Source organism: Podarcis liolepis, assembly GCF_965112155.1.
Source record: "Podarcis liolepis genome assembly, chromosome: Z".
NCBI classification, from domain to species: domain Eukaryota; kingdom Metazoa; phylum Chordata; class Lepidosauria; order Squamata; family Lacertidae; genus Podarcis; species Podarcis liolepis.
In genome coordinates this window covers 46,843,927-46,870,068 of record NC_139570.1, presented here as the reverse complement: position 1 = coordinate 46,870,068, position 26,142 = coordinate 46,843,927, and the positions used below count along the sequence as shown (strand labels likewise).

Genomic DNA, 26,142 nt, shown 5'->3' with positions numbered 1-26,142 from the left:
GCCTGAAGGCCATCTTCCTTTCTGGGCAACTTTCTAAGGGCCACATACCAGTGGTGGGGTAGGCAAGAAGTAAGAGTGGGCTGAGCAACTAATGCAAATTTTACCTTTGTACAGTAGGCTAGTTTCTACACATACTGGGAAACCCCCTGCATCTCATAATGAAATGGTACTGTGCTGCGGCAATGTTTGGGCTCCAGGTTTGAGGAGGCCCTCTGGGAAAATGTGTTCTGGTCAGACCCTTCATATATTGATGGGCTTCCCATTGGCTTATCTGCCAGTGGCAGCAACAGCTGCACTGTGATTTGCACTGATTTTAAATACCCATAATGCATCACTCCAAGGCACTGGTGGAAATTTAAATGGTATCTTCTGCTTAGTAACCACGATTTAAATTTCCAGTCAGGGATGTTATGCTTAGCGAGAATGACAGTTGACTTCCAGACCCATCTGTTTGGGATTGGGTACATTTGAGAAAACTGTTCTAACAATGAAAAATGAACAGCTTGCATTATTTATTTATTTATTTATTTATTTATTTATTTATTTATTATTTGTACCCCGCCCATCTGGCTGGGTTTCCCCAGCCACTCTGGGCAGCTTCCACAAAGACTAAAAATACACTGAAATGTCACACATTAAAAACTTCCCTGAACATTTGTACAGATTAGTGTAATACTGGATAATAAGATTTCATTTGATTATTATGAAAGGTTGCATCCCATTTTTTCATAAGTACTGGGTGGTTTCTTGCGATAGTCCAAACAACCCACGTGTTCCGTGAACATTTGCCACATGTAGTATAATGAAAATGGACTGTACTTGCCTCTAGCCACTCTGACCTGGAACATCAATTTCTCAGCCAGTGCTATGGACCATACCAGCATGCCAATAGTCTGTGTTAAGACCAGCCCCAGTTTTCCACCCATGCCACTGGTAACAGAAAAGCTATCATTATTAGGATAACCTTGAGCAGGTGTGATTCTAAGCCCAAGTATTGCCCATGCAGGAGACTTTTCAATTGTTATGTTGCATATCAAGTTGATTTACTTGAAGGGATGGGGTCAATAGTGAGAATAGTGGGGAGTGGGGGGTCTGGACAGCTACCTAAGGTTTCTAGATGATAGCATTGACCTGGGATTAAAGATGAGTGAAAAATTGGATTCCGTTCACATTTAAATGTGAAACTATCAAATTTTCATTTTCTGAAACAATACGTGGACTGAAACGCTGCCTTTCTTCAAAATTCTCCGTTCTCCAGTGTTTTCAGTGCTGTTCTCCAGGCAAGTAATGTGTACAAAACTGCACACTAAAGTGTGCCTGTTAGTGAAAATAACATGAAAAAAGGGGGATGACATTACAAAAATGTGTATGACATACGTAACTGAATATCATAATGTGGTGAAATTCACAAAATGCTGGTGAATTTTCGTGACACCCTCTTTCTTTCTTTCTTTCTTTCTTTCTTTCTTTCTTTCTTTCATGGCACTCATGTTTCAGCAAGGATCGCATTCTATGACTCTGGTGCCACCAGTGAAAAGGCCCACCTCTGTGTCCCCCACAAGCCAATAGGCTTTAATTAACCTCCGACATGCCCAGTAAAATTGTTACAGGATGAGCAACATGTGTTGCATGCTTAAGCAGCTCTGCCCTAACCAACCTCACCCTAATCATCTCATGTGAACAAGCCTTTAATTTCATCGTCATTCTTTTCCTTTTCCTTTTCGTTTTGGTTTTGTTGAGTTTCTGAGGGGCAGTAATTCCAGATCCTGTCCTCTTCAGCATTCCCTGTGTTTCTGATCCCACATCCAAGGATGTAATTCAAATCAGAATGGAAAGACATTAATGCAGCTTTTTGCCAGATGCATGTGGATTCTGTCAGTGTTTAATTTCAGTTTTGAAGGCAAGACTAATGGTTGATCTGGTTTTGATTGAGAAGGACAATGGAGATTTTTAGGGGGTCTCTGCTTAAATGTTTATAGTTATTAGACTGAGAAAACACCGTGTAAACTTCTGGGGGGAGGGGACAGAAATGACCTTTTAGATAAATATACCTCCTGATAAAAGACTATAATTTTGTTCTGATTTAGTTGAGGCTTTCCCATTCCCTTTTACAAAAAAGGGTTTTTTTGTTTTTTGTTTGTTTAAAAAACTAATATAGGAAGTCTATTTTTCTTCAATTCTTCACAAATACCTTTCCCCCCCTTTTGGATGAGTCCCAGATTTTCAGCAAAATGATTTAATCTAAGGATTAATTTTAAACACATGCCAAAGACTGCTCATGCCCTCTACACATGCACCAAATCCTCTCTGGAATTAAGTCCATATGTGTTGGGGTTCAGGATTAAATTCCCTGGTTGGTTGGATGCAAATCTGGGCCACTTCATGAATGGGGAACTTGTGGCCCTTCAGATATTATTCAGCTGAGTGTCTCATGACCATACTTAGGGCTGCAGCTGAGGGGAGCCAGAGTCCATCAACATCTGGAGTGGCCACAGCTCCCCCACTCCTTGTCCGTGTTGTTAATAGAACTGGTTCTTAATCTGCCATTTTCTGGGGAGAGAATCCATAGCTTTAATCAGTTTCTCAAAGAAATCCATGACCCAATAAAAGCTGAGAATGGCTGGACTTGAAAATCTTATGCAATTTCAATTTGGCCTTCTCTCTTGTGGCCTTTTAGCAGTCCTTAACAATTTATTTATTTTCTACTCAGTTTTTTATAGACTGTGTTGCTGGTTCTCATTTATATAATTTTAATCAGATGCTAGTTTTATTACATGCTATCTTATTCCATTGTTGTATTATGCTTTGCAAAGTTTTCCTTGCAAGCCTCTTCCTGTGATGGCTAGGGTGGTCATTTGTCCTGCCTTGCAGAGGAAAGTCTTCTGTTTGAAAGCATCTCTGTCTGAAAGACTCTCCTCCAGCCACGTGTTAGTTTCCAACTAAGTTCTGTTCAGAGCAGACCCACTGAATTAATGAATCCAAGTTAGTTATAGCCATTTGTTTTGATGGATTATATCCAACATTAGTCCTACTCAGAGTAGGCCCATTGAAGTTAATATATGTGACCAACTTCTGTCCATTACTTCCAGTCTGCTCTGACTAGGGCTTAGTTGGATACAACTCAATGAGTCTACCCTGAGTAGCACCATCACTGGATATAATCCAGAATCTTTCAGCCATAAAATGCTTGGGTAGGCAAGAATGTTTTCAGCTTCTCCTGAATGTCAATGATGAACAGAAAGGTCATTCCAGTAATAAGGAATTATCCTTGTGAAGACCCTGTCATGGGTGAATACCAACCTGGCAGTCCCCAGTGGTGTCACTGCCAATAGGACCTTCCCTGCCAATTGCGGGGCCTGAGATAGTTAATACTGGGGAAGGTATTCTTTTAGGTTTTGGGTCCCAATACCATTTAAGGCTTTGTGTGCTATTTCTAACACATTGAACTGAGCCAAAGTAGCTAATTGATAGCCACTTCTGATGAAAAGCATTACATAAACACACTAAATAAATGGATAAAGCATTAATAATTATGTTGTTGTTACTGTATTAATTTATACACTGCTTAATGCCAAAATAATAATAATAATAATAATAATAATAATAATAATAATAATAATAATAATAATAATTTATTATTTGTACCCCGCCCATCTGGCTGGGTTTCCCCAGCCACTCTGGGCAGCTTCCACAGAAACCAAAAAACACTAAAATATCATACATTAAAAGCTTCCCTGAATAGGGCCGCCTTAAGATGTCTTCTGAATGTCAGGTAGTTGTCCATCACCTTGACATCCGATGGGAGGGCATTCCACAGGGCGGGCGCCACCACCGAAAAGGCCCTCTGCCTGGTTCCCTGTAGCTTCGCTTCTCGCAATGAGGGAACCGCCAGAAGGCCCTCGGCGCTGGACCTCAATAGGCTTCTTTGCAGTTTACAAAGTAAAAATATAATAATTACTGCCTCTTTCAGTTGCTCTGAAACTACCAAGAAGGAAGCAGGGGGATAAGGAAAAACTTCTGAAAGCTAAGATAAACAAGAAGGAAAAGAGCAAGAGGAGAGGAACATGAGATGGAGGGATGGGGCAGTTTCAGGAGTTGTTGTGGGCCACATGCCACCTACCTGTGACCTCGAGGACCAGAATCTTAGGTATATGTTTACGCCAGTCTTATATCTCTCAGAAGATTTTGCCACTGAAACAGTTTGTTAACTATGGACTAGTTCCATCACATAGCAAGGAACACGTCATAACCTTTTAAATATATTTCTGGAAGTTGGTGCAATTCTTGGAGGGCCTCCTGGCTGCTGATGGGTCATTTCCTGGCCCAGGGCCGCCATTTCTCTTGTTCATCTGTGACTGCCACTGTCAGCTAACAGAGGTTTCACAGGCTTCAACTAATTGGTGCAATGTTGCCTCTGGGGTATTGCACCTAGGAGGTAGGAACAGGTAGAACTTGTTCACAGTCATATCCTGAATGCAAACAGAAAGATGTTCACAGTGTGAGGTCAGTGGTTGATAAAATGGACAGTGAAGGGATTAGTTCAGTTTACACTTTGAAGAGGACTGCTGTGTTGGGCATGGCGGAGTGCAGCTGCAATTCAGTTGCTGCTATAGTCATTGGCAGCATTAGGTGTACCTCATCAGGGTGTTTGGCCTCTGCATCCTGTGGTTTCTCCAGTATTTTGTACTATAGAGTACAGTGCAATCACATCTTAGGTGCAATGAACTTCTGCAATTTCAACTTTGTGTGGTTGAAAGCTGTCCAATTAAACCCCCACAAAATAAGCTATCTGATTAAAACACTTGGATGCAAGGGCGAGAGCTTAAAAGCTCCTTTTGCACCAAGTTTTTCCAGCACAGGAAGAGCTTTGAATCTCTCCCCCTTGCCTACTGGGCTCAGGGATGCTCTTGCATTTAACCACCACAACAATCCTGTTAGGAGATAAGTTAGGCTGAGAGGCAGTGACTGGTCCAAGGTGAAAGCGTCATGGCCAAGTGTGGATTTGAACCCCGGTCTCCCAGGACCTAGTTCAATACTCTAACCACTGCACCTAACTGATGCTAGTTCAGTTAAAATGCCTATTGCCTGCTTGGAAAGGAAAATAGTTGTTGTCATCCATCTGGCTTGAGAGACAATGGAGTATTCTTCTAAGGGTGAAGTCAAACTGCTGTATTAGCACCACCAAAGGGACCTCCCTGGGGCGCAAGCCTGAGCAGTGGGTATGGAGGTCCTCAGCTCACCTCTTGGCCTTGCTGATGTGGTCCAAATGAAAGCAGAGCAATACATCTGGTGCCACCTTGGCTGCAGGAGTTGCCAGAAGGAAGTGTACAAAGCACCTTCCAATCGTCTTAGGAACCCCTAAGGTTTACTCCTTAGCCCTTCCTTCTCCCGAAGACATTCCACAAAGCAGTGGAGGTTTAGAATCAGAGTTTTCTTTCTCCTGGATGGACTACCTTCCCAGGCTGATGAGCCCCATCTGCCCCTCATTTCCTTCTGCAGCACATGCAGAAACCGCCTTCTTGACTGCTAGACCACCTCTTGGTTTTCATCTGCTCAATCCGCTGCAGCCTGTCTTTGCATGCAGGGGAAGTCTGTAACTCACCTGGGGTTGGAGAGCCATCTGCTTCCCTCACCTTGTTTAGCTGGCCACTTGAAGCCATTCCTGGGGTGCGTCTGCTGCCACATGCTAACAGGACAGTTTCTAGGAGCCACAGGTGAGCGCTGAGTGCAGGGCAGGGACCAAAGGAGGGCAAACTACCTTAGAAGGAGCATGACTGACCCCCACCAGAGATACTACCCCTCCCCCAACACTCCAAAGGGAAATAGTAAATAAGTAAGTAATATATTGAAAGGGGCAGGAAGAAGGACTTGGGACTATCATGCGTATGATGATATGCCTTTCGTGCTTTATCAGTGGCATAGTAATGCCAAATGAGACACAGAATTGTTGGGATTTTCCAGCCCTTCCTTACCCTGTGTGTTAGATTGCTGGATTCCCCTGATAATTGAGAACCAGTTATCTTAAAGGGATGGGGGTAGGCAGCGTCAGATTTTGTGTGACAGGAGATAGCTGCTGCCCCACCATCTGGAGCCAAGTCATCAGTCCCACCTGCCAGTTAAAACAAACAAATAAGTAAATAAAGTGCAGGATCTCTGCATTTACAACTGCCTCCTGTCCACCAAGCTTTCAGCTGTTTGGGCTCCTGCTGCGATCTTGCCATCACAGATTGGCCAGGAGTTCCTGCCTTGCTTTTAAAAAATAAATAAAACAAAAAAGGACATTGACAGGGTTTTGCTTGCTGTAGCAGTTTGGCTGTCTTCCCCGCTGCACATCTTATGCAGTTACACTACCGCTCTGTGTGACTCTTCCTCTCTCTCATACTGCACTCGCTTTGGTCAGTGTTGGCTCTCAGTTTTGTTGGCTCCAAGTCTGCATCATGATTATCACGTTTGGCTCCAGTTTTCTTTCCTCCTTCCCCTCTCCCATTTCCTTGCTGGCCCACCTCTCCTTCTTTCCTCCCGGCTGATTTGCATGTTACAGTCAGCTGCTGATCTGTCTACTTAAGAGCTTGCATGAGTGGGCTGCTTGCATGAGCTGTACTGTGTGTGGGAGGAAAAGGAAGCTGAACCAGGGATTTCCATTTCCAAGTGCTCCCAACCCCACTATTCACAGAAGTCTGGTGTTGCACAATCACACCTGTCTTGCATGTGTGTCTTTCATGTGGTGTGTAGTGGTTCAGAGTGTTGTACTAGGACCAGGGAATTTCAGGTTCAAATCCCTGCATAGCCAAGAACCTTACAGGGTAGTATGGGTCCAGTTACAGATAGGTAGCCGTGTTGGTCTGCCATAGTCAAAATAAAAAAATTCCTTCCAGTAGCACCTTAAAGACCAACTAAGTTAGTTCTTGGTATGAGCTTTCGTGTGCATGCACACTTCTTCAGATACACTGAAACAGAAGTTGCCAGATCCTTCTATATAGTGAGAAGGTGGGGAGGGGTATTACTCAGAAGGGTGGTGGGAATGGGAGATTGGCAGATAGCTGAGATGAGCCTGTTGACGACTCTTAACGACTGCAATAGGTCTTACAGGAAAAAGCAAGGGGTGAGAAGGTGAAAAATGGCTTAGTCATGTATAATGAGATAAGAATCCAATGTCTTTGTTCAAACCAGGTCTCTCCATGGTTTTAAGTTTGGTAATGAGGGTAATATGGGGCCAGTCTCAAACTCTCAGCCTATCCTACCTCACAGGGTTGAAAGAAGAACTAATTAAAGGAGTAGTAAGATAAAAATTATAGGGTTGTACCCAACTAAATTCTGTTCAGACTCATTAAAATTAATGTACCTAAGTTAGTAATATACATCAGTTTCAATGGGTATACTCTTGAGTAGGACTAACATTGGATACCACCCATAATTAAATATTGACCATTATAATATACAGTGGTACCTCGGGTTAAGAACTTAATTCGTTCTGGAGGTCCATTCTTAACCTGAAACTGTTCTTAACCTGAGGTACCACTTTAGCTAATGGGGCCTCCTGCTGCTGCCGCGCCGCCGGAGCATGATTTCTGTTCTCATCCTGAAGCAAAGTTCTTGACCTAAGGTACTGTTTTTGGGTTAGTGGAGTCTGTAACCTGAAGCGTCTGTAACTTGAGGTACCACTGTATATATAATAAATTCATGTCGACTGGAGTTTATGAATTCACAAATGTATAGTTTATAAAATTCAGGGAATCCTCATTAAAACTTATGCATAAGTGGCAGTATACACTGGTGAGGCCATCCTGAATATCTAAGGAAGTCAATCCTGCTGCCTAGGCTAAGTGATCCAGTACCCAACTGGGAATAGGGCTGTGCAGCCAATGCAGGATTAACCCCTGTCCTCCCGCTTCTGCTGGGTGGAAATGGCTTGATGGGCCAAAAGTGGCCTGTGGACTAGAGGTTCCCTACCTCAGGTCTGTCTAGCAGTCCATTGTGGCTCCTGTAACAGGCAACCAAACACTCACACAAAGGTCTCTTCCTTTTCCATCATGTGCTGCCTTATCCATTTTAATTGCAGATGCTAGGGATTAAATTTATGAAATTTTCAGGCAAACTATGCATGGCCAATGGTCAGAGATGTTGGAGCTTGTCCTCCAACAGCATCTGGAGGAGCGCCAGGTTGGGGTAGAGGGCCATAATCTGTGTTACTGCTCCAATCAGAAAATGTGATTTTTAAATAAATAAATAAATAAATAATAAATAAATAAATCAGGTAATTCTCTCCCAGGGAGGCCTGCCTTTCAGGAGATAGATGAAGTCCACTCTGATCAGTTCTTAAAGTTTTGGGTTGCTACTTGATTCTGCTTTCCCCCCCTTTCTTTTCCCTTCTTATTCAAGTGTTTGCAGGTTTCTTTGCTGCCTCTTTCTTTAATTTGTAGTCTTTAAAATGATGTACTAATGTTAAGCTTGCCCTTCTTTTTGCGTGGCATTGGTTTTAACCTGGTTGGCCACTGCGGGTGACTCACGGAGGCAGAAGGGCAAGATGTAAAGCATTTTGGGCCCTCTAGAGTGTCAGTATTTTACTGGGTGGGGGGAATTCAACCACATATTGGTACGTTGGCTTTAGTGAAATTAAAGTGGATTCCTTGCCATTCAGCAACAAATCCACTTTTTAAAAAAGGAGCAGGTGTGTGTGTGTGTGTGTGTGTGTGTGCGCGCGCGCTTGCACGCTTTGGAAAGTGACAGAGAAATGCACTGAATAGCATGGAATGAATGAATGACTAGCATGAAGACATTTAACCCTCCCGCCTAAGCAAAGCAGGATGAATTGCAGGATGTGTGCTGCTTGTAAACAAATCAGAGTGGATGCTCAATTAAGATCTGCCACATAAGTGTTGCAGAAGCAAATCAAGTGACTGCTGAAAAAAATAGATTATCTGGCAGAGCCCCTAAACAAATGTCCTCAGCTCTATTTTGATCATGGGATAAACCCAAGGTTCCTCATTGTCTTTTTGAAAGATTCTTACAAGAGAATACTTTTAACTCAACTTGGCTACTCTCCTTTAAAATTCTCTATTTGAGGGTTAGAAAGTTTTTGCCATTTGCAGCTTGAGAGAGACACCTGCTGTTCATTCCTCGTGTACAACTTTCTTCTTCCTCTCCCCCGTCCCCACTTTTTAAAACGTTGTATATTTATGTATATTCATGTGTGCCTCTGTGTGTTTTTCCCCTAGGGTGCTCGAGGTCCTGATGGACTAGTGGGTGAACCAGGGCCGCAAGGTGCTAAGGTGAGCCCCCCAGCAGCTCCAGAGAATGTTAATTGTGGCTAGATTATTTTGGGGCATTGCACTGTGTCCATTGCACTGTGGGAAACTAAGGAGCTGGCGTTCCTGACCCTGCACCCTGTGAATGTTTCGTAGCCTTGCGAGGCAGATGCTGAACCAGGTTTAGTTGGATTTGTGTGACCCTTTCAGTTTGTGATGAAGATTAAGACGTGTATGGTCTCAAGCATATGTTGAAGTTCTGCCCACTACTTTTAATGGTTCCTTAGTGGTGAAATAAACATAGTTTACACGTGCTCAAAAACACTCTCTTCTGTTTGTTATTTCTCATTACTGTTTGCCAAAGTGCATAATTACCTGGTTTGGAATATGGATTTTTCTGGCCCTTAATGTTAAGAAGCATTATTAATTGAGCGTCATTTCTCAGAGAAGTTCTTTTCTGGCCCTTGTATTCATGACCCTAGAAATGTTTATTTTTTTCAGTGAAATTCTGGCCACTTTACCGTAGCTCAGGCAGGCAAGCTTTTTCTAATAGTCTTCCAAGAAAGAGTTCAAATACCAAACCAGTTCAGAATAAGACAGAAGGGAGTTCACCAATCACCACTTCAAATATGCCAGAGCATATTCTGATTTTCATGTTATTTATTAATTACAGCCCGCCTTTCCTCCAAGCAGCTCAAGTTACAATATTCACCCCCTCTCCATTTTATTTTCATAATGATCCTGTGAGAGACAGCTATTGGGTCAAGCTCATCCAGGGAGTAGGATTTGAAGCCTCGTCTCCCTTGTCCTAGTCTGACACTCCAGCTGCTGACTCACATATATATGTGTGGAGTTATATTTTGGGCAATGAATGTAAGTTCATCATCATCATCATTACATTTTAATAGCAAGAAGAAAAGCAAAGAAAGAAAAAAAGCCACAGAGAAAAATGCTCACACCATCAGTTCACTTTAAGGATGCAGTAATCATCTTCACAGGGACGCGGGTGGCGCTGTGGGTTAAACCACAGAGCCTAGGACTTGCCGATCAGAAGGTCGGCGGTTCGAATCCCCGTTACGGGGTGAGTTCCCATTGCTCGGTCCCAGCTCCAGCCAACCTAGCAGTTCGAAAGCACGTCAAAGTGCAAGTAGATAAAGAGGTACCGCTCCGGTGGGAAGGTAAACAGCGTTTCCGTGCACTGCTGTGGTTCGCCAGAAGCGGCTTAGTCAAGCTGGCCACATGACTCGGAAGCTGTACGCCGGCTCCCTCGGCCAATAAAGCGAGATGAGCGCCGCAACCCCAGAGTTGACCACGACTGGGCCTAATGGTCAGGGGTCCCTTTACCTTTAATCATCTTCACATCCCCCTTAAATTAAGTACATTAGTCAATATAAATAATCCAGATGTCCTAATAGATATCCACTGATGCTTCTGGGAAATACGTTCAAATGTAGCAAGGGTAGTGAGTTCCTCAAAGCATTGCATGCTCATCCTTCCAGGCTTGAAATATAAGCCTCTAAACAAGCACAAGTGCTCACAAATTCTACTTCTGTTGTCCTGCCATTGATAGGAATACAAGTTGTGAATGGGCAAATGTATGATTATAAGTACATGCATACATACATAATTTTATTTGCATGCCTTTCCAGGGACTCAGCTATACAGCTGCAAATAAATCGTTTTAAGTGTGTTTTAAGTTCAATATACAATGTGACACTAGATGGGGACGATGAGTCTTATGGAAAATTCAATGTACAGTGGTACCTCTGGTTAGGTACTTAATTCGTTCTGGAGGTCCGTTCTTAAACTGAAACTGTTCTTAACCTGAAGCACCACTTTAGCTAATGGGGCTTCCTGCTGCCGCTGCGCCGCCAGAACACAATTTCTGTTCTTATCCTGAAGCAAAGTTCTTAACCTGGAGCACTATTTCTGGGTTAGCGGAGTCTAACCTGAAGCGTATGTAACCTGAAGTGTATGTAACCTGAGGTGCCACTGTATTTTTAAAAATGCTTTTTAAAAAAGCATTTTCAGAATGGTTTTTATATGTGTGTAGATTCCACCCAAGATTCAAACCATGCTCAATGTGGCTTGCAAGATGGGGAAAAAATACACAACTTCAACGTAACAAAAGTAGTCATAGACAATAAATAAAACATTCAAAAAATACACAACCAAATCACACTATTTCAACATAAATCACAAGATCTAAAATAAAGATACAAAAAAGCCCCATGCATCAACAATACCCCTTCCACCCCTGCACAAGAGTCTGTTCATCAGCCTCAGCTTCTGCAGCTGGAGTCAGTCAGGGTCCCACACTCCCAGGCCAGATGTGGAAAGGTACGAAAGGCAATGAGCAAGTCTTCCAAGAGTCACAGCCAAGATGGTCTCCTTGCATGGGACTGGTAAAACAATAATAATCATAATAATCTATTTATACCCCACCCATCTGGCTGAGTTTCCCCAGCCAATCTGGGTGGCTCCCAATCGAGTGTTAAAAACAATACAGCATTAAATATTAAAAACTTCCCTAAACAGGGCTGCCCTCAGATGTCTTTTAAAGATAGGATAGCTGCTTATCTCCTTCACATCTGAAGGGAGGGCGTTCTACAGGGCGGGTGCCACTACCGAGAAGGCCCTCTGTCTGGTTCCCTGTAACCTCACTTCTCACAATGAGGGAACCGCCAGAAGGCCCTCAGTGCTGGATCTCAGTGTCCGGGCTGAACGATGGGGGTGGAGACAGTCCTTCAGGTATACTGGACTGAGGCCGTTTATATCTAGAACCCACGGACAAGCAACCTATTGTGATGTAAAGAGTTGGCTGAAAGCTGAGGTTTTAAATTGGGTCAGAACTTTAGAATATTCATGCTAGCTCATCTGCTGAACAGGGGAGTCTCCCAGGCTGGCAGAAGCATTGCTGTCAATCTCCATGTTTGACTTTGAAGCTTTCAGGGTTTGGCCTCCTTTCCAGAGCTAAATCAAGTTAAATATCAGGGTGAAGGGTCAAAAGACAAAAAAAGTGGTGTTTCCCCCAGGATTTTTCCATCCCCTTCCCAGTCTGATGTTTAACTCACACCTTTTCTGCACTGTGTTTTTACAGTCTTGACTAGGATGGGGAAGAAATTTGATTCTGTCTGCATTTAAGAGGCAAACGTACCTCATTATCTTTATTTAGACTTCATCTGAATTCAGTATATACCTTACTTATTTGCATAGATATGATCTCCGTGAATTCATGGTGGCTAAAATATTGCCAAAGCAACCAAAGGCAAAGCCTTTTTATTTTGGAGTCAACAGAATGCTCACACATGGCTAAAAATAATCCATCTGTGCAGAAAGTCAGAACAGTTCTTATCATGAGAGAGCTTTCAAAGGGCTCTTGGAAACCAGGACTCTTGATATAATACCCTGAAGGTTTGCAGAGTTTGGCTCTGGCAGCACACAGCAGGGCAGGGTTTTTCAAAGCCACATCAGAGCCCTCTTCCACCCCACTGGGAACCATTTGGCCCAATCCTCTGGTGTAGCTAAAGGCTCCTCATTCACACTTCCAGTCGCCCCACCATTTTCTCCTGGGAAAACTCGCTGTTTACTTCTGGATTGAAGCAAACGTCAATCAGGATTTCTCCAGATTGGTGTTTGCTCCAATTTGGCCTTAAAGAGCAGGTTTCCCAGGGGAAAGCAAGAGGGCAAAGGCAAAACCACTTGGGCCCAAGCAGAAAACCACTTGGACCTGTGCTTTCTAAGCAAGGGGCAAGTAGAGGTGTGGATGAGCCTTAAGTCAAAGCATTTTTTCCCTTGCCTACCTATGCTGCCAATTCCTCCCCCTTCTTCAGTTGATTCCCTGTTTTAGGCACTAAGCCTCGTGGGGGCAAGGACCTCTCCTATCTGTTCTTTTGTAAGGTACCATGCACATAAAGATAAAGGTAAAGGACCCCTGGCCATTAGGTCCAGTCATGGCCGACTCTGGGGTTGTGGTGCTCATCTCGTTTTATTGGCCGAGGGAGCCAGTGTACAGCTTCCGGGTCATGTGGACAGTATGACTAAACCGCTTCTGGCGAACCAGAGCAGCGCACAGAAATGCCGTTTACCTTCCCGCCGGAGCGGTACCTATTTATCTACTTGCACTTTGACGTGCTTTTGAACTGCTAGGTTGGCAGGAGCAGGGACTAGGCTCTGTGGTTTAACCCACAGCGCCATCTGCGTCCCATGCGCATAGATGGCACTATATACCTGTAAGATTTTATCACTCCAACTGATCACTGTGTTCTTCAGGTGAGGACCTCCTGCAAATGCCATCTTATCAGCTGGTATGTTCCACAGAATATAGGAATCAGGCATCTATCGTTTAGAGTTCCCTTAAATATTAGATGCTCAGAGACTTCGTGTTGCCTGCTAAAGACCTTCCTCCTCCAACAAGCCTTTTAAGGAGAGATATTTCCCAGTCCACCTCTGTGTTTCCTGCCCTGGGCTCCTTCAGGAGCAAGGATGGGAGAGAATAACAGTAATAATAAAAATAATATTAATAAACTTCCTTTCTTCCTTCTAACAGGGCCTTCCAGGACATTCAGGGAAACAGGGACCAGATGGGCAACAGGTAAGTCAGTTAAACCTTGAAGTGTCTGAAAGGGAGGTGCACATTAATTCCATTCTGCAAAATTGAATTTGGGCTGTTTTTAACTCAGATCTAGTTTTAGTAGGACTCCCTGAACTATATTGTGGCTAAAAAAGAAAATGAACAATAGCAACAAAATGATTCCGCATCCCCATGCTCCACCCACCCTTCCCCAGAACCTAACAACAGTTTATGGGCCACAGTGCAATGCAGATCTAAGTCTGTTGAATTTTGTGTGCATAAATGCATAGGCACATTTTGGCAGAGTGGCCTTGCCACAGTAGAACTGCACTCCCCCTGATTGGGCCAGATGCACCATCTTCTCTGTAGGATCATAGAAGAAAATGATCCAGCCAGTTTTCAACATAAACTAGCTGTGCACAGGGCTCTTTAACTGACAACAGTGACATCACAAACCCACTTTTCCCAGTGCTGCCAAAACACAGACTAGGGTTTTACTGTGGGGGTGGAGTGAATAATGTACTGTGAAACACTCTTTTAATTGGACAAACTTGTAAGGAGCTTGAGGGCAGGATGCAAAGGGGCAGACAGCTTGCCAGAACTCTGGATTGGGACTGCGAAGGAGGAAAGCAGCCCTGGATTTGGAGACAAACACATGTTATTTGGGGCGCTTTCAGACGATTGCTATTTTCAAGTGGGATCGAAACACATACTGGCAAATTCAGGTAACACCACTAAGGCTGGTTGGATGGGTCTTGGGCAACAAGCCCACTCCCCCCCCCCCAATATCAGACTTGTTGTGGTAAGGAAAGTGATGGGATAATTCCTTTGGAAACTATGAGATAACAATTGCTTGCATTGTAGTTCATTGCATTTTTTGCCTAACCTTCCTGAAAAAAAATATCAGGATGAATGCTCAATAAACGGATCTTTTGGAAGCTACTGTAAAGAGTGAATTGTGGGGTGGGAGCCAAGCTTCCCCCACAAAGGAGTGGGGAAACGCACTGACTACTGTTACCTATCTATGCACACATTACCTATCCTAGGTAAGGTACCCATGCCAGTAACGAGAAACTGATATGTAAATGGTTCTCTCCTTAAGTTTATACATAGGAGAAAGAACAGGCAATTCTTTCCTAAAGGATTCATACTAGTTATTTTATCCCCCCTCCCCCCAAAAAAAAACCACAACAGGAGGTTAACCACAAGCCTAGTTATATCATAGAGGATCCTTCTCTCAACAGGCTTCTCAGCAAACTGTAGCACAAGATGGACTTAAGACAAAAATGTGTGCAGGCTCTGGGAGGCAGGGGAGTGTGTGAAATACAGGCCCCAGACACAAATTCACCTCTGGAAAAATTAAGATGGCAAGTGGCCCGAGTCTCACCAGCAATGTGCTTAGCACCATTCCCAGCCACTCTCTAAGGCAGCCTTCATTGATCTGGTGCTTTCCAGCTGTTTTGGACTACAACTCCCATCCGTTCCAGCCAACAACACTGGGGGTGATGGGAGTTGTAGTCCGCAACAGCTAGAGGGCATCATATTGGTGAATATTGTGGTTAGCAAATGGTGTAGTTTTTGCTTTGCTTTGCTTTGCTTTGCTTTTCAAAAATGGTTAAAACGGAGGAAGGACCAGCCTTCAACACAGGAATTCTGGAACCTGTAGTGCTCCATGTTTTGCTGGACTGTAACTCCCCTTACCACTGTCCCATGACCTACATTGGTTGGGGCTGGTGGGAGCTGGAGTCTAGCAATATCTGGAGGGCCACAGATTTCCCAAGCCCTTCTCTGAACAGCCACCCCAGCTGGATTGTCCCTGAAGTGTAGTAAGCATCCTTTATCTTCCACTATGCTTTTGCTGCCAGCTTACCAAGGCATGTTTTTGTTTGGATTCATACTCATAACTGTAACTGTGTTTTCAGGGAAAGATAGGAGAGACTGGTGAGATGGGATCTCGTGGCTTCCCTGTAAGTTCATACTGCATCCTGTTTTATAGCAAACCTGTGTTTCTTTACTTAATAATTTTATCTGTTTATTTTGAGATGCACAACAAGCATCTCAGCAAAGTATGGAAAGTAAAGTGTAAGAGCTGAAGTACAAACAACATACTAAGCATTATATATACTGACTCTGTGACAGTCTCGAGGCTTATGAGCATGGCTTCTCGAGGCATTATCTTAATGCCCAGGCAGATTCATATAAAGGACTAAAACTGCAATACCTGGAGGACCGCCTCTCTCTAGATGAACCAACTGGATGCTAAATAAATAATAAAAATCCTTCCAGTAGCACCTTAGAGACCAACTAAGTTTGTTATTGGTATGAGCTTTCGTGTATCTGAAGAAGTGTGCATACACACAAAAGCTCATACCAATAACAAACTTAGTTGGTCTCTAAGGTGCTACTGGAAGGATTTTTTTAAATTTTGTTTTAACTATGGCAGACCAACATGGCTACCTACCTGTATCTACAACTGGGTCCTGCAATCATCATCTGAGGCCCATCTTTGTGTTCCTCCTCCACAAGAGGTCTGGAGGGAGGCAACATGAGAATCTGCCCTTTCTGCAGTGGCTCCAATTTGGAGAATGCTGTCCCCTGGGAAGATCACCTGGCACCTTCTCCCTACATCTTTAGGCCCCAGGCAAAAATGTTTCTCTGTATACAGGCCTCTGGTTGACTAGCATGTCATTGGTTCATTTTTGTTTTTATTATGTATTTTGTGTTTTCATTTTGTGTTTTTATGTTGTGAACCACCCTGTGATAATACAAGATCACGTTCTATTCCCTTCTGTCATTCCCTCATTTTTGCCCAAAGTCAGTAAGTTTCAACATACCTGCTGTTTCACAAATTAATCTTAACACAACCATTCTTTAGCAGGTGGGTGCTTACAATTATATGCCCAGGACCATTGATGCCTTTACACAATGCATAATTAATTATGTAAATTTGTTGCTGCAAGAAGTGGTGGTGGTTGCTGGCTTAGGTAGCTTTAAAAGGGACTGCTGGCCGTGATTATTGCGTTTGTATTTATTCTTGTTCATTGTAAAATTCACTGCCTCTTGTTCAACGAATTGTCCCGGGGTGGGTTACATAAACATATTACATATATATATTAGCCTGGAGAAGACAAGACTGAGAGGTGGTATGATAGCCATCGTCTAATACCTGAAGGGCTGCCAGATGGAGGATGAGAGCCAGTGGTCATTACAATGGTTAGAGCGCTGGACTAGGACCTGGGGGATCAAGGGTTCAAATTCCCGCTCAACCATGAAGCTCACTGGGTGACCTTGGGCCAACCACTGTCTCTCAGCTTAACCTACCTCTCAGGGTTGTTGTGAAGATAAAATGAGGAGGATGAGACATATGTACCCCACCTTGAGCTCCTGGGAGGAAAGGTGGGGTATAAATTGAATAGGATAATAATAATAATAATAATAATAATAATAATAATAATAATAATAATTTTTATTTATACCCTGCCCTCCCTGGGCAGAGCCGGGCTCAGGGCAGCTAACACGAATAAAATCACAGTAAAAACATAATGGGGGGAAAGAGAGGGGGGACAACCAATTTAAAATACAGGTTAAAATGCAATTTAAAATGCAGCCACATTTTAAAGTAGCCAATAAATCAAGACCATAAGGGGAAGGAAACATAAGGGTCAGACCTAGTCTAAACCAAAGGCCAGGCGGAACAGCTCTGTCTTGCAGGCCCTGCGGAAAGATGTCAAGTTCCACAGGGCCCTAGTCCCTTGTGACAGAGCGTTCCACCACGTCGGTGCCAGCGCTGAAAAGGCCCTGGCCCTAGTTGAAACTAATCTAACCTCCTTGGGGCTCAGGACCTCCAAAGTATTGTTATTTGTAGACCTTAAGGTCCTCTGCGGGGCATACCAGGAGAGGCGGTCCCATAGGTATGAGGGTCCTAGGCCGCATAGGGCTTTAAAGGTCAAAACCAGCACCTTAAACCTGACCCTGTCCTCCACTGGGAGCCAGTGCAGCTGGAAAAGCACTGGATGAATGTGATCCCGCGGCAAGGACCCCGTAAGGAGCCTCGCCATGGCATTCTGCACCCGCTGGAGTTTCTGGGTCAGCTTCAAGGGCAGCCCCACATAGAGCGAGTTACAATAATCAAGCCTGGAGCAAGCTTGTTTTTCTGCTTCTGCAGAGGATGGCGCCCAAGCCAATGGATTCCAAATTACAAAAAAAAGAAGATTCTGACTAAACATTAGGAATAACTTTCTGACGGAAAGAACTGTTTGACAGTGGAACAGACTCCCAAGGGCGTGATGGACTTTCCTTTCTTGGAGGTTTTTAAGCAGAGGTTGGAGGGCCATCTGTCAGGGATGCTTTAGATGAGATTCCTGCATTGCAGGGCGTTGGACTAGATGGCCCTTGGCATCCCTTCCAACCCTACAGTCCTATCCTGCTATTAAAATACAGAACCTGAAATCACAGTAATAGAAGAATGAAAGCAGCAGCACCTCTGTTTAAATATAGACTCTCTGGGTTCAGAGGCAATGTAACACTTGCTGGTACACCAGGAGAGGGCTGGTGTGACCTGATTGTGAGCTTCCCAGATGCATCTGGGATGTGGGAAACATAGACCATGGAGAAGGTTTGTTTTCTGTTGCTCCATAAGGTGAGAGCAGAATCAGCGACTGATTACAAGAAAGGTTATTTCAGCTAAACATTAGGAAGAACTTCCTGATGGTACAAGCTGTTTGACAGTGAAACACTTCCTTGGAAGATGATGGATTCTCCTTCATTAGAGATTTCTAAACAGAGGCTGGATCTCCCCACCCCAATCAAGAACATTTCATGTATTAGTAGGAAATAAGGAGTAGGTGACCTTCCAGGATCCCTACCAACCTTAGTAAATCTGTCTAGATAGACCTTTGGCCTGACCTTGCAACCACTAGAGGCGAGGAATATTTGTGGGCCTTACTGTCCTTGGACTCTCATCAACTCCAGCCAGCATGGCCAAAGGTCAGGGATGACATGGTTGCTGTCCAACAGCATCTGGAGGCCACAGGTTCCCCTGCACTAGGGGATTATGAGTTGATGTTGGTTTTGTTTTTTCCTAAATGGAACGATATATGTGCCCTGATAGAATATCTAACAGGTTAAATTAAATGTCTTCATTGGTCATACCATTTCTCTGGAATTGGGTCAGTTGCCATCCCAGAGAGTGAGGCACTAGGTCATTTCTCCTTCCTAGTTCTGAATCACCTTCTTGCTCCTTTTATGAAGTATTTGCAAGGTGCTAATGAGTGACTAAGAGGTGTGAAAATCCGCACTTCAACCTCGAACTCTGAACTTTTTGTTGTCCTGCTTTATTCCAGGGTATCCAAGGACCTTCTGGACCCCAAGGAGCTAAAGGGCCTCCAGGAGACCCGGCAAGTACCCACCACAGCCCCCTCATCCCAGGCAACAACAAATCTAAACTTTCTTTCTAATGGGAGACAGGCTCCAGCAGGCTGCTTCTGGGGAGAGAGTTCCATAATAGCAAAGCCACCAACACAATGCTCTCCTCCTGAATAGAGCATCCATGATCAAAGGCAGCCTACCTCTGAATACCAGTTGCTGGGACATGGGGAAGGGAGATGAATGATTCAATAATTCTGTGAAACAGTTGAGAGGACTTTACCTTCAGCTTGTGGGGAACTTAACACTGGACCAGATGAACCTTTGATCTAATCCAGCAGAGATCTTCTGACTGTTCTTAGACATTAGACAGGCATTCCCAAATCCATAACAAAATGCAGCCAAAATGCAGTGGTACCTTCGTTCTCAAACTTAGTCCATTCCGGAAGTCCATTCCAGAACCAAAGCTTTCCCAATCCAAGGCACACTTTCCCATAGAAAGTAATGCAAAACGGATTAATCTGTTCCCGACTTTTTAAAAACAACCCCTAAAACAGCAATTTAACATGAATTTTACTATCTAACGAGACTATTGATCCATAAAATGAAAGCAATAATCAATGTACAGTGGTACCTCAGGTTAAGTACTTAATTCATTCCAGAGGTCCGTTCTTAACCTGAAACTGTTCTTAACCTGAAGCACCACTTTAGCTAATGCGGCCTCCCGCTGCCGCTGCTGCGTAATTTCTGTTCTCATCCTGAAGCAAAGTTCTTAACCTGAGGTACTATTTCTGGGTTAGTGGAGTCTGTAACCTGAAGCGTATGTAACCCGAGGTACCACTGTACTGTACTATAAAATAAATAAGACAATATTGTAGATGATAAAAATTAAAATTAAAAAAAAAAATCTTACCTGCACTGATGATAGTCATTGTTTGGATGGGGGGCTTTTATCCATTTCTGCAGTCACACAGTCAATCAATCAATCATAAAACGAAAAACAAGCCACAGACACAAAAATGAAAAAGCCACACAAACGAAAATGCAAAAATAGCAAAAGCTAAAGCACCAAATATCACCTCAGAACACTGTAATCAGAGATGGAAGACTTTCATTATGATGTGGAGGCGGGACTTAAATTTGCTGCTTAAGGGGAAAAACGGGAGGGGAAAAACCTTAATTACTATATGGGGGGGCTTAAATTTGCAGCTTAAGTGTTAAATGGGAGGGGGAAAGCCTTAATTACTACGCGGGGGACTCAAATTTGCTGCGCAACAGTAAAAACAGAAGCTCAGGAGCACGTTCGGCTTCTGGGGCAAGGTTGGAAAACCAGAACACCTACTTTGGGGTTTGCAGCGTTCGGGTTCCGAGTTGTTCAGGAACTAAGCTGTTGGAAAACCGAGGTACCACTGTAGACAAATCAGTGTAGGAGAGGTGGCTATTAATCATGGTAGCTAAACAGAACCTCCATATTCAGAGGCAGTCTACCCCTGCAATACTAGTTACTGGAAGGGCAGTGGTTGTGGGGGGGGGGTGCATGCCCTGTTTATAAGCATTGCAGGGAGCACTGGCTGGCCATTGTTGGGAGCAGGGTGCTTATTTACTCTATGTGGCCCTTTATTTTGATCCAGCAGGACGCTTTCCATGCATTCTTAACAATATGCATCTTTATTTCAGGGACCTCAGGGAGCTCAAGGTCCACCTGGGCCTTTGGGAGAAATTGGACATAAGGTAGAGAATAATCTCCCCCTCTCTCACACCCACCTCTTTAATCTTTGCAGAAGTCCATTCATGTCCTCTCATTCACCAGGGTGTTTGATAATTGCAGGAAGAAACTTGCTGGGTATGGGAGAAGAACTGCATTTCCCATGAATAGACTTTATTGGTATTTATTCCTGGGAAAACACAATGGAGCCATTGGCTGGGAAAAATCTCATTTGGATCCTCCATGGTGATAGTTCTGCCTGCAATATATTTCAGTCAGTAAATAAATAAGTTTATTTTTCTAGCCAAAGGCCATGACTAGTTTGCAGCTATAATATGAATAAAATAATGTAGAACATGCATCTGTGATATTGACCAACATCTGTAAAGTAAGAAAAAGAAGATAGAAGAGACACCACCAAGGTTAAATCCAGCTTAATTCAACATTTAAAATCACAAAAATACACCATATTAATTGCCTGACAAGACTTGATATTTTCTCAAGTGAACTCCATTAAACTGATGGTACAATGATGGAGGAGGGAAAAGTGGACTTTCCAATGACAGGACTAAAAATGTACATGGCTGGTAGGAAACAGTGAGTTCAAATAGGTTATCTGTGGGTAATCATTGAGTAATTTATAATTGCATTTTCATTTGCTATACACATGTGTTCTCCATTTGTTGACAATGACCTTTTACTTTTTTTCTTCCTCCCCACTCTACCAGGGACCTCCTGGCCTGGCAGGGCAGCGTGGACTTCCAGGTGAAACAGGCATAAAGGTAAATGGGGGCGGCAGGGGAACACACACCTCTATATGTAATGTTCGATCAGAGGGGTAATTGTGGCTTTTATTTCTGTTATGTCTTGGTGTCAAAGAGCGTTCAGGTCAGTAAATCATACAGTTCAAAGTTGGAGTAGACTATTGGAAAAAAACACGATCTGCACAGGAACATCATACCTGTAGAGCATAGCAGCTCATCTCTGGCAAGTCTTGACCCCAGTAGCAGAGACTGAAGGTCCCTGCCTTCCCACAGTTCCCTCCTCTCCAGGGTTCCCCCAAAGCAATCTGAGACTGCATCTGTGTGAAACTAACCTCTCTTCTGCCCTCTTTATACCTCTCCTGGTTCTGGGAGATGTGGGAGGGGAGCTTGTCACACCTGGAGGAGGAAACACCTGTGCCTCTTCAGCAGCCTGACTCATCTCTGCCTCTAGGCCTCTGCCTCTTCTGATTCTGTCCCTGATTCTGAACTTCTCTGAGCCACAGACTCTATCTGCTCACTAAGCACTGTTACCTCTTCGCTTCTGACACCTCGTCTTTCCAGTCTTCTCCCTCTGACCACTGCTCATTGTCTCACCACCAGTCGCTGTGCTGTGAACTTTCTTCCCTTGGTGGTTCCCCAGCTGGTTCCTGCCACCATTCCTCTGCATCCATGACATCTGGGCTGATTTTGACAAGATGGATGAAGGCAAAGGTGGGGGTAGGCCAGTTGTAGGCAGCAAGGTGGACATGGCAAAAGTCTGGTTCTCAATCTGAGTTGGTCCAAACTAAGGGCCTCTCCAGACTGGTGTTTTGTTGCAGGTATATTCTACATGTTCTTGACACAGTAAGAGGACATTCGTGGTGGATTTTTTCTGCTTTATTAGTTCTGTGCTGGTTTCCCAGCACTACCACATTCTTGCTTTTGCACCATGGCCCTTCCCCAACACAGAACATTTGTGGTATAAAAGGTTAAGGAAGTCTGTTACTATTGTTGTTGTTTTGTTGCTGCTGTTGCTGTTAATAGTTTAATTGAACAACATAAAGATAAAAGGAATAATAATAATAATAATAAATTATTTGTACCCCGTCCATCTGGCTGGGTTTCCCCAGCCACTCTGGGCGGCTTCCAACAAAATATTAAAATACAGTAATGCATCAAACATTAAAAGCTTTCCTAAACAGGGCTGCCTTCAGATGTCTTCTAAAAGTCTGGTAGTTGTTGTTCTCTTTGACATCTGGTGGGAGGGTATTCCACAGGGCTGGTGCCACTACCGAGAAGGCCCTCTGCCTGGTTCCCTGTAACTTGGCTTCTCACAGTGAGGGAATCACCAGAAGGCCCTCCGCTGGACCTCAGTGTCCGGGTAGGTGGGGGTGGAGACAGTCCTTCAGATATACTGGATTAAGGCCGTTTAGGGCTTTAAAGGTCAGCAGCAACACTTTGAATTGTGCTCGGAAGTGTACTGGGAGCCAATGTAGGTCTTTCAAGACCGGTGTTATGTGGTCTTGGCGGCCATTCCCAGTCACCAGTCTAGCTGCCGCATTCTGTATTAATTGTAGTTTCCAGGTCACCTTCAAAGGTAGCCCCACGTAGAGCACATTGCAGTAGTCCAAGCAGGCAATAAGCAGGACATGCACCACTCTGGCAAGTCAGTGCATGGGCAGGTAGGGTCTCAGCCTGCGTACCAGATAGAGCTGGTAGACAGCTGCCCTGGACACAGAATTGACCTGCATCTCCATGGACAGCTGTGAATCCAAAATGACTCCCAGGCTGTGCACCTGGTCCTTCAGGGATACGGTTACCCCATTCAGGACCAAGGAGTCCTCCACACCTGCCTACCCCCTGTCACCCAAAAACAGTGCTTCTGTCTTGTCAGATTCAGCCTCAATCTGTTAGCCGCCATCTACCCTCCAACCGCCTCCAGACACTCACACAGGACCTTCACTGCCTTCACTGGTTCTGATTTGAAAGAGAGGTAGAGCTGGGTATACTATATCGTTATAAGAGTTAAGAATTACAATTCCATTTATAGCCTGCCCTCCATGAATTTCTCCAATCCTCTTCTAAAGTCATCTGGGCTGTCCATCACTGATGGGTGTCCATCACTGCTTCCTGGGGGAGGAAGTGCCATAGTTTGATTATGCGCTGGGTGAAGAAGGACTATCTTCTGTCCTTCTGCCACAGGATGCCAAATGAATGGCTTTCACCGTACCACAGATGTTAGCAGTTTAAATTATCTCCCCCCCCCCATCCCATCCTGGGCTTTTAAAAGAAGAACAGCCCCCCTTTTTATTTCTTGTCAGCTGATTAAGGTTCTTGCCCTTGTTGCTGAAGAGGTTGTATCACATATATGGTGGAGAACTTACTTTGCTTTCAGTGCAGTTCCCTTTATTGCTTGTGTCCCCCCTTCTCACCCCATGGCTATGTTTGCCTTGGCAAACCTTCTAAAGGCAGCAGCAGAGCTACTGTGTCTTTGGACCTCTCCCCCTCTGCTCCCCCCAGGGTCTGTCTAAGATTTCAGCTCTGCGGTCTCTGCCTGCCACTTGGCAACCTTCTTAACCTTTCCCTGGAACAAAAGCTCCCATTTATGTTTCTTGATCTGCAGCCTTTCCCATTGGCTGGCCTATCAGGGAGCAAGGTCCTGTTGTGAGCAGGAAAGGGGAAATGGACAGTCGTATCCGCTGGAAGGGACTCTCTGCTCAGTTCGGTTAAAAGAATACTGGCGTGATTGTCACAAGTGTGTGATTATTTGTGCTACTGCTTGTCTTTGATTCCTTGGGCTACAACAAAACAAATCCACTTTAAAAAACCTGGACTTTTTGTAGTTTAGAAAATGGTTGAAAGGTATGTGAGGAACAAATGGCTATGGGAAGATGTGTGTTTACTGCAGTTGCGTAAGGCAGTCTCTTTCCAGTTTGGAGTCCAATTGGGGCCAGATCACTCTGTGCCCAACCCAGTCTATGTCCCAAATGCAAGCAGGGGCTTTGCACTAATGAGAGGTGCAGGATCCAACCTCTGTTCATCCCTTGTGCAAACAAATCAGAATGAGTGGTCAATACATAGGTTTTCTGCAGGGGCCCTTGGAGAATATCCACTGAAAAATTGTGTATTTAAAAAGCCTTTGAGGCCAGTGAGCATCATGACCCCACATGTGGCAACAACTTCTGCAACTGCATTATGCATTGTGTGAAGTATTACACCCCCTCTTTCTCCATGTCAGATTAGGACCAAGGAGCCCATAAAGCCCTCTGGGGGACCTTGAGCAAGCCAGTCACTGCCTCTGTGTTAGCCTAACCTGTCTCACAGAGTTGTGAGCATAAAATGGGTCAGGGGGACAGGGGAGAACCATGTACACTACCTTGACCTCCATAGAGGAAAGGCTTGGGTCTAAATGTAGTGAGTAAATGAATAAATACATTGTTTTCTTGCATTTGACTTCGGTTCTTGCATTCTGAGCGATCAAATAACTTCTCCTGGTTTGCTTTCTTCACACTGGTGTTATCAAGTGTCAAGGTTGCATGTGAATTATTCAAGATATTAGCTTTCTCGGAGTCAAATCTTATCAGTTTTTGCTCCTCCAGCATCCCTCAGATTCCAGCTTTTGAGTCACCAGGTATACCCAAGCTCTGCCCTCACCCAGGTCACTGGGCTCCACCCCTTGTTTCCTGGACTCTGCTCCCTCAGACTTAAAGCTCTGAAACCCTGAGAACCTTGCAGAGTTGCTTCGTGCAGTTTTCTAATGTAATAATAAGCTGATTTCAAAATTTGCCTCCCCATCCTTCCCTCTTTGCCCCATTAGGGTGATCTTGGACCTCTTGGGATTCCAGGAGAACAAGGCCTCATTGGCCAACGGGTAAGTAGAAGTACCATTTCTATGAAGGGCCTACTTGCAGTTCAAACAAAATATGAACCGTAGTGCTGGGCTGAATTGCCCTCCCATTTTGCAGCCCTGAGGTTTGGAGACCAGGTTTACCAAAGCTTCTCCTACACCTGTATCTACCTGTTTGCACTTTGCAATCTGCTTAGGTGATAATATTATTCCCTTGGTGAGCTCAAAACATGTATTGAGCTGTTACCAGTCCACGTTGACAATGCTGAGCTAGATGGACTCGGCGTGTTACCTTGAGCAGGGGTCCACTCTTAGCTGCTGGGTGCCCAGACAGGGACGTGGTCCAAATGGGCACAGCTGCAGCTATAGAAAGCAGAATTGTGTCTGGAGGAGCCAGAGGAAGGGGTTCATGGACAGGTACATTTGAGGATCAAGTTCTAGCAAAGGCAAAGCAAGATACCAAGAGTCTGTTACTGCCACCTTTTGCTCCAGATTGCTCTATCACAGGGCAATTGTTGAGACCAACAGATGAGGACCCAGTGAGCGAAGGGATGAAGAGTTAGGAAACTCCTTTATCCTGAGTCAAACTATTGGTCTACCTAGCTCAGTATTGTCTTTATTGACTGGTATTGACTTCCATGGGTTTCAGAGGGGACATTCCCAGC

At 44.2% G+C, this 26,142-nt stretch overlaps 1 protein-coding gene across 8 annotated transcripts in view; it reads left to right on the top strand.

The window, feature by feature from the left end:
• COL27A1 (collagen type XXVII alpha 1 chain) overlaps window positions 1–26,142 on the top strand; it is a 252,548-nt gene that overhangs the window by 163,588 nt on the left and 62,818 nt on the right. For all 8 annotated transcript variants that reach the window (XR_014521564.1, XR_014521565.1, XM_083485690.1 and 5 more), the window contains 7 exons: window positions 9,216–9,269; window positions 13,795–13,839; window positions 15,741–15,785; window positions 19,161–19,214; window positions 20,860–20,913; window positions 21,616–21,669; window positions 25,448–25,501. Coding sequence is in view for 6 of the 8 variants with exons in the window: in XM_083485690.1 (XP_083341816.1) it covers window positions 9,216–9,269; window positions 13,795–13,839; window positions 15,741–15,785; window positions 19,161–19,214; window positions 20,860–20,913; window positions 21,616–21,669; window positions 25,448–25,501 (360 nt within the window). In the remaining 2 variants the exon portion in view is untranslated. The remainder of the gene's footprint in view (window positions 1–9,215; window positions 9,270–13,794; window positions 13,840–15,740; window positions 15,786–19,160; window positions 19,215–20,859; window positions 20,914–21,615; window positions 21,670–25,447; window positions 25,502–26,142) is intronic.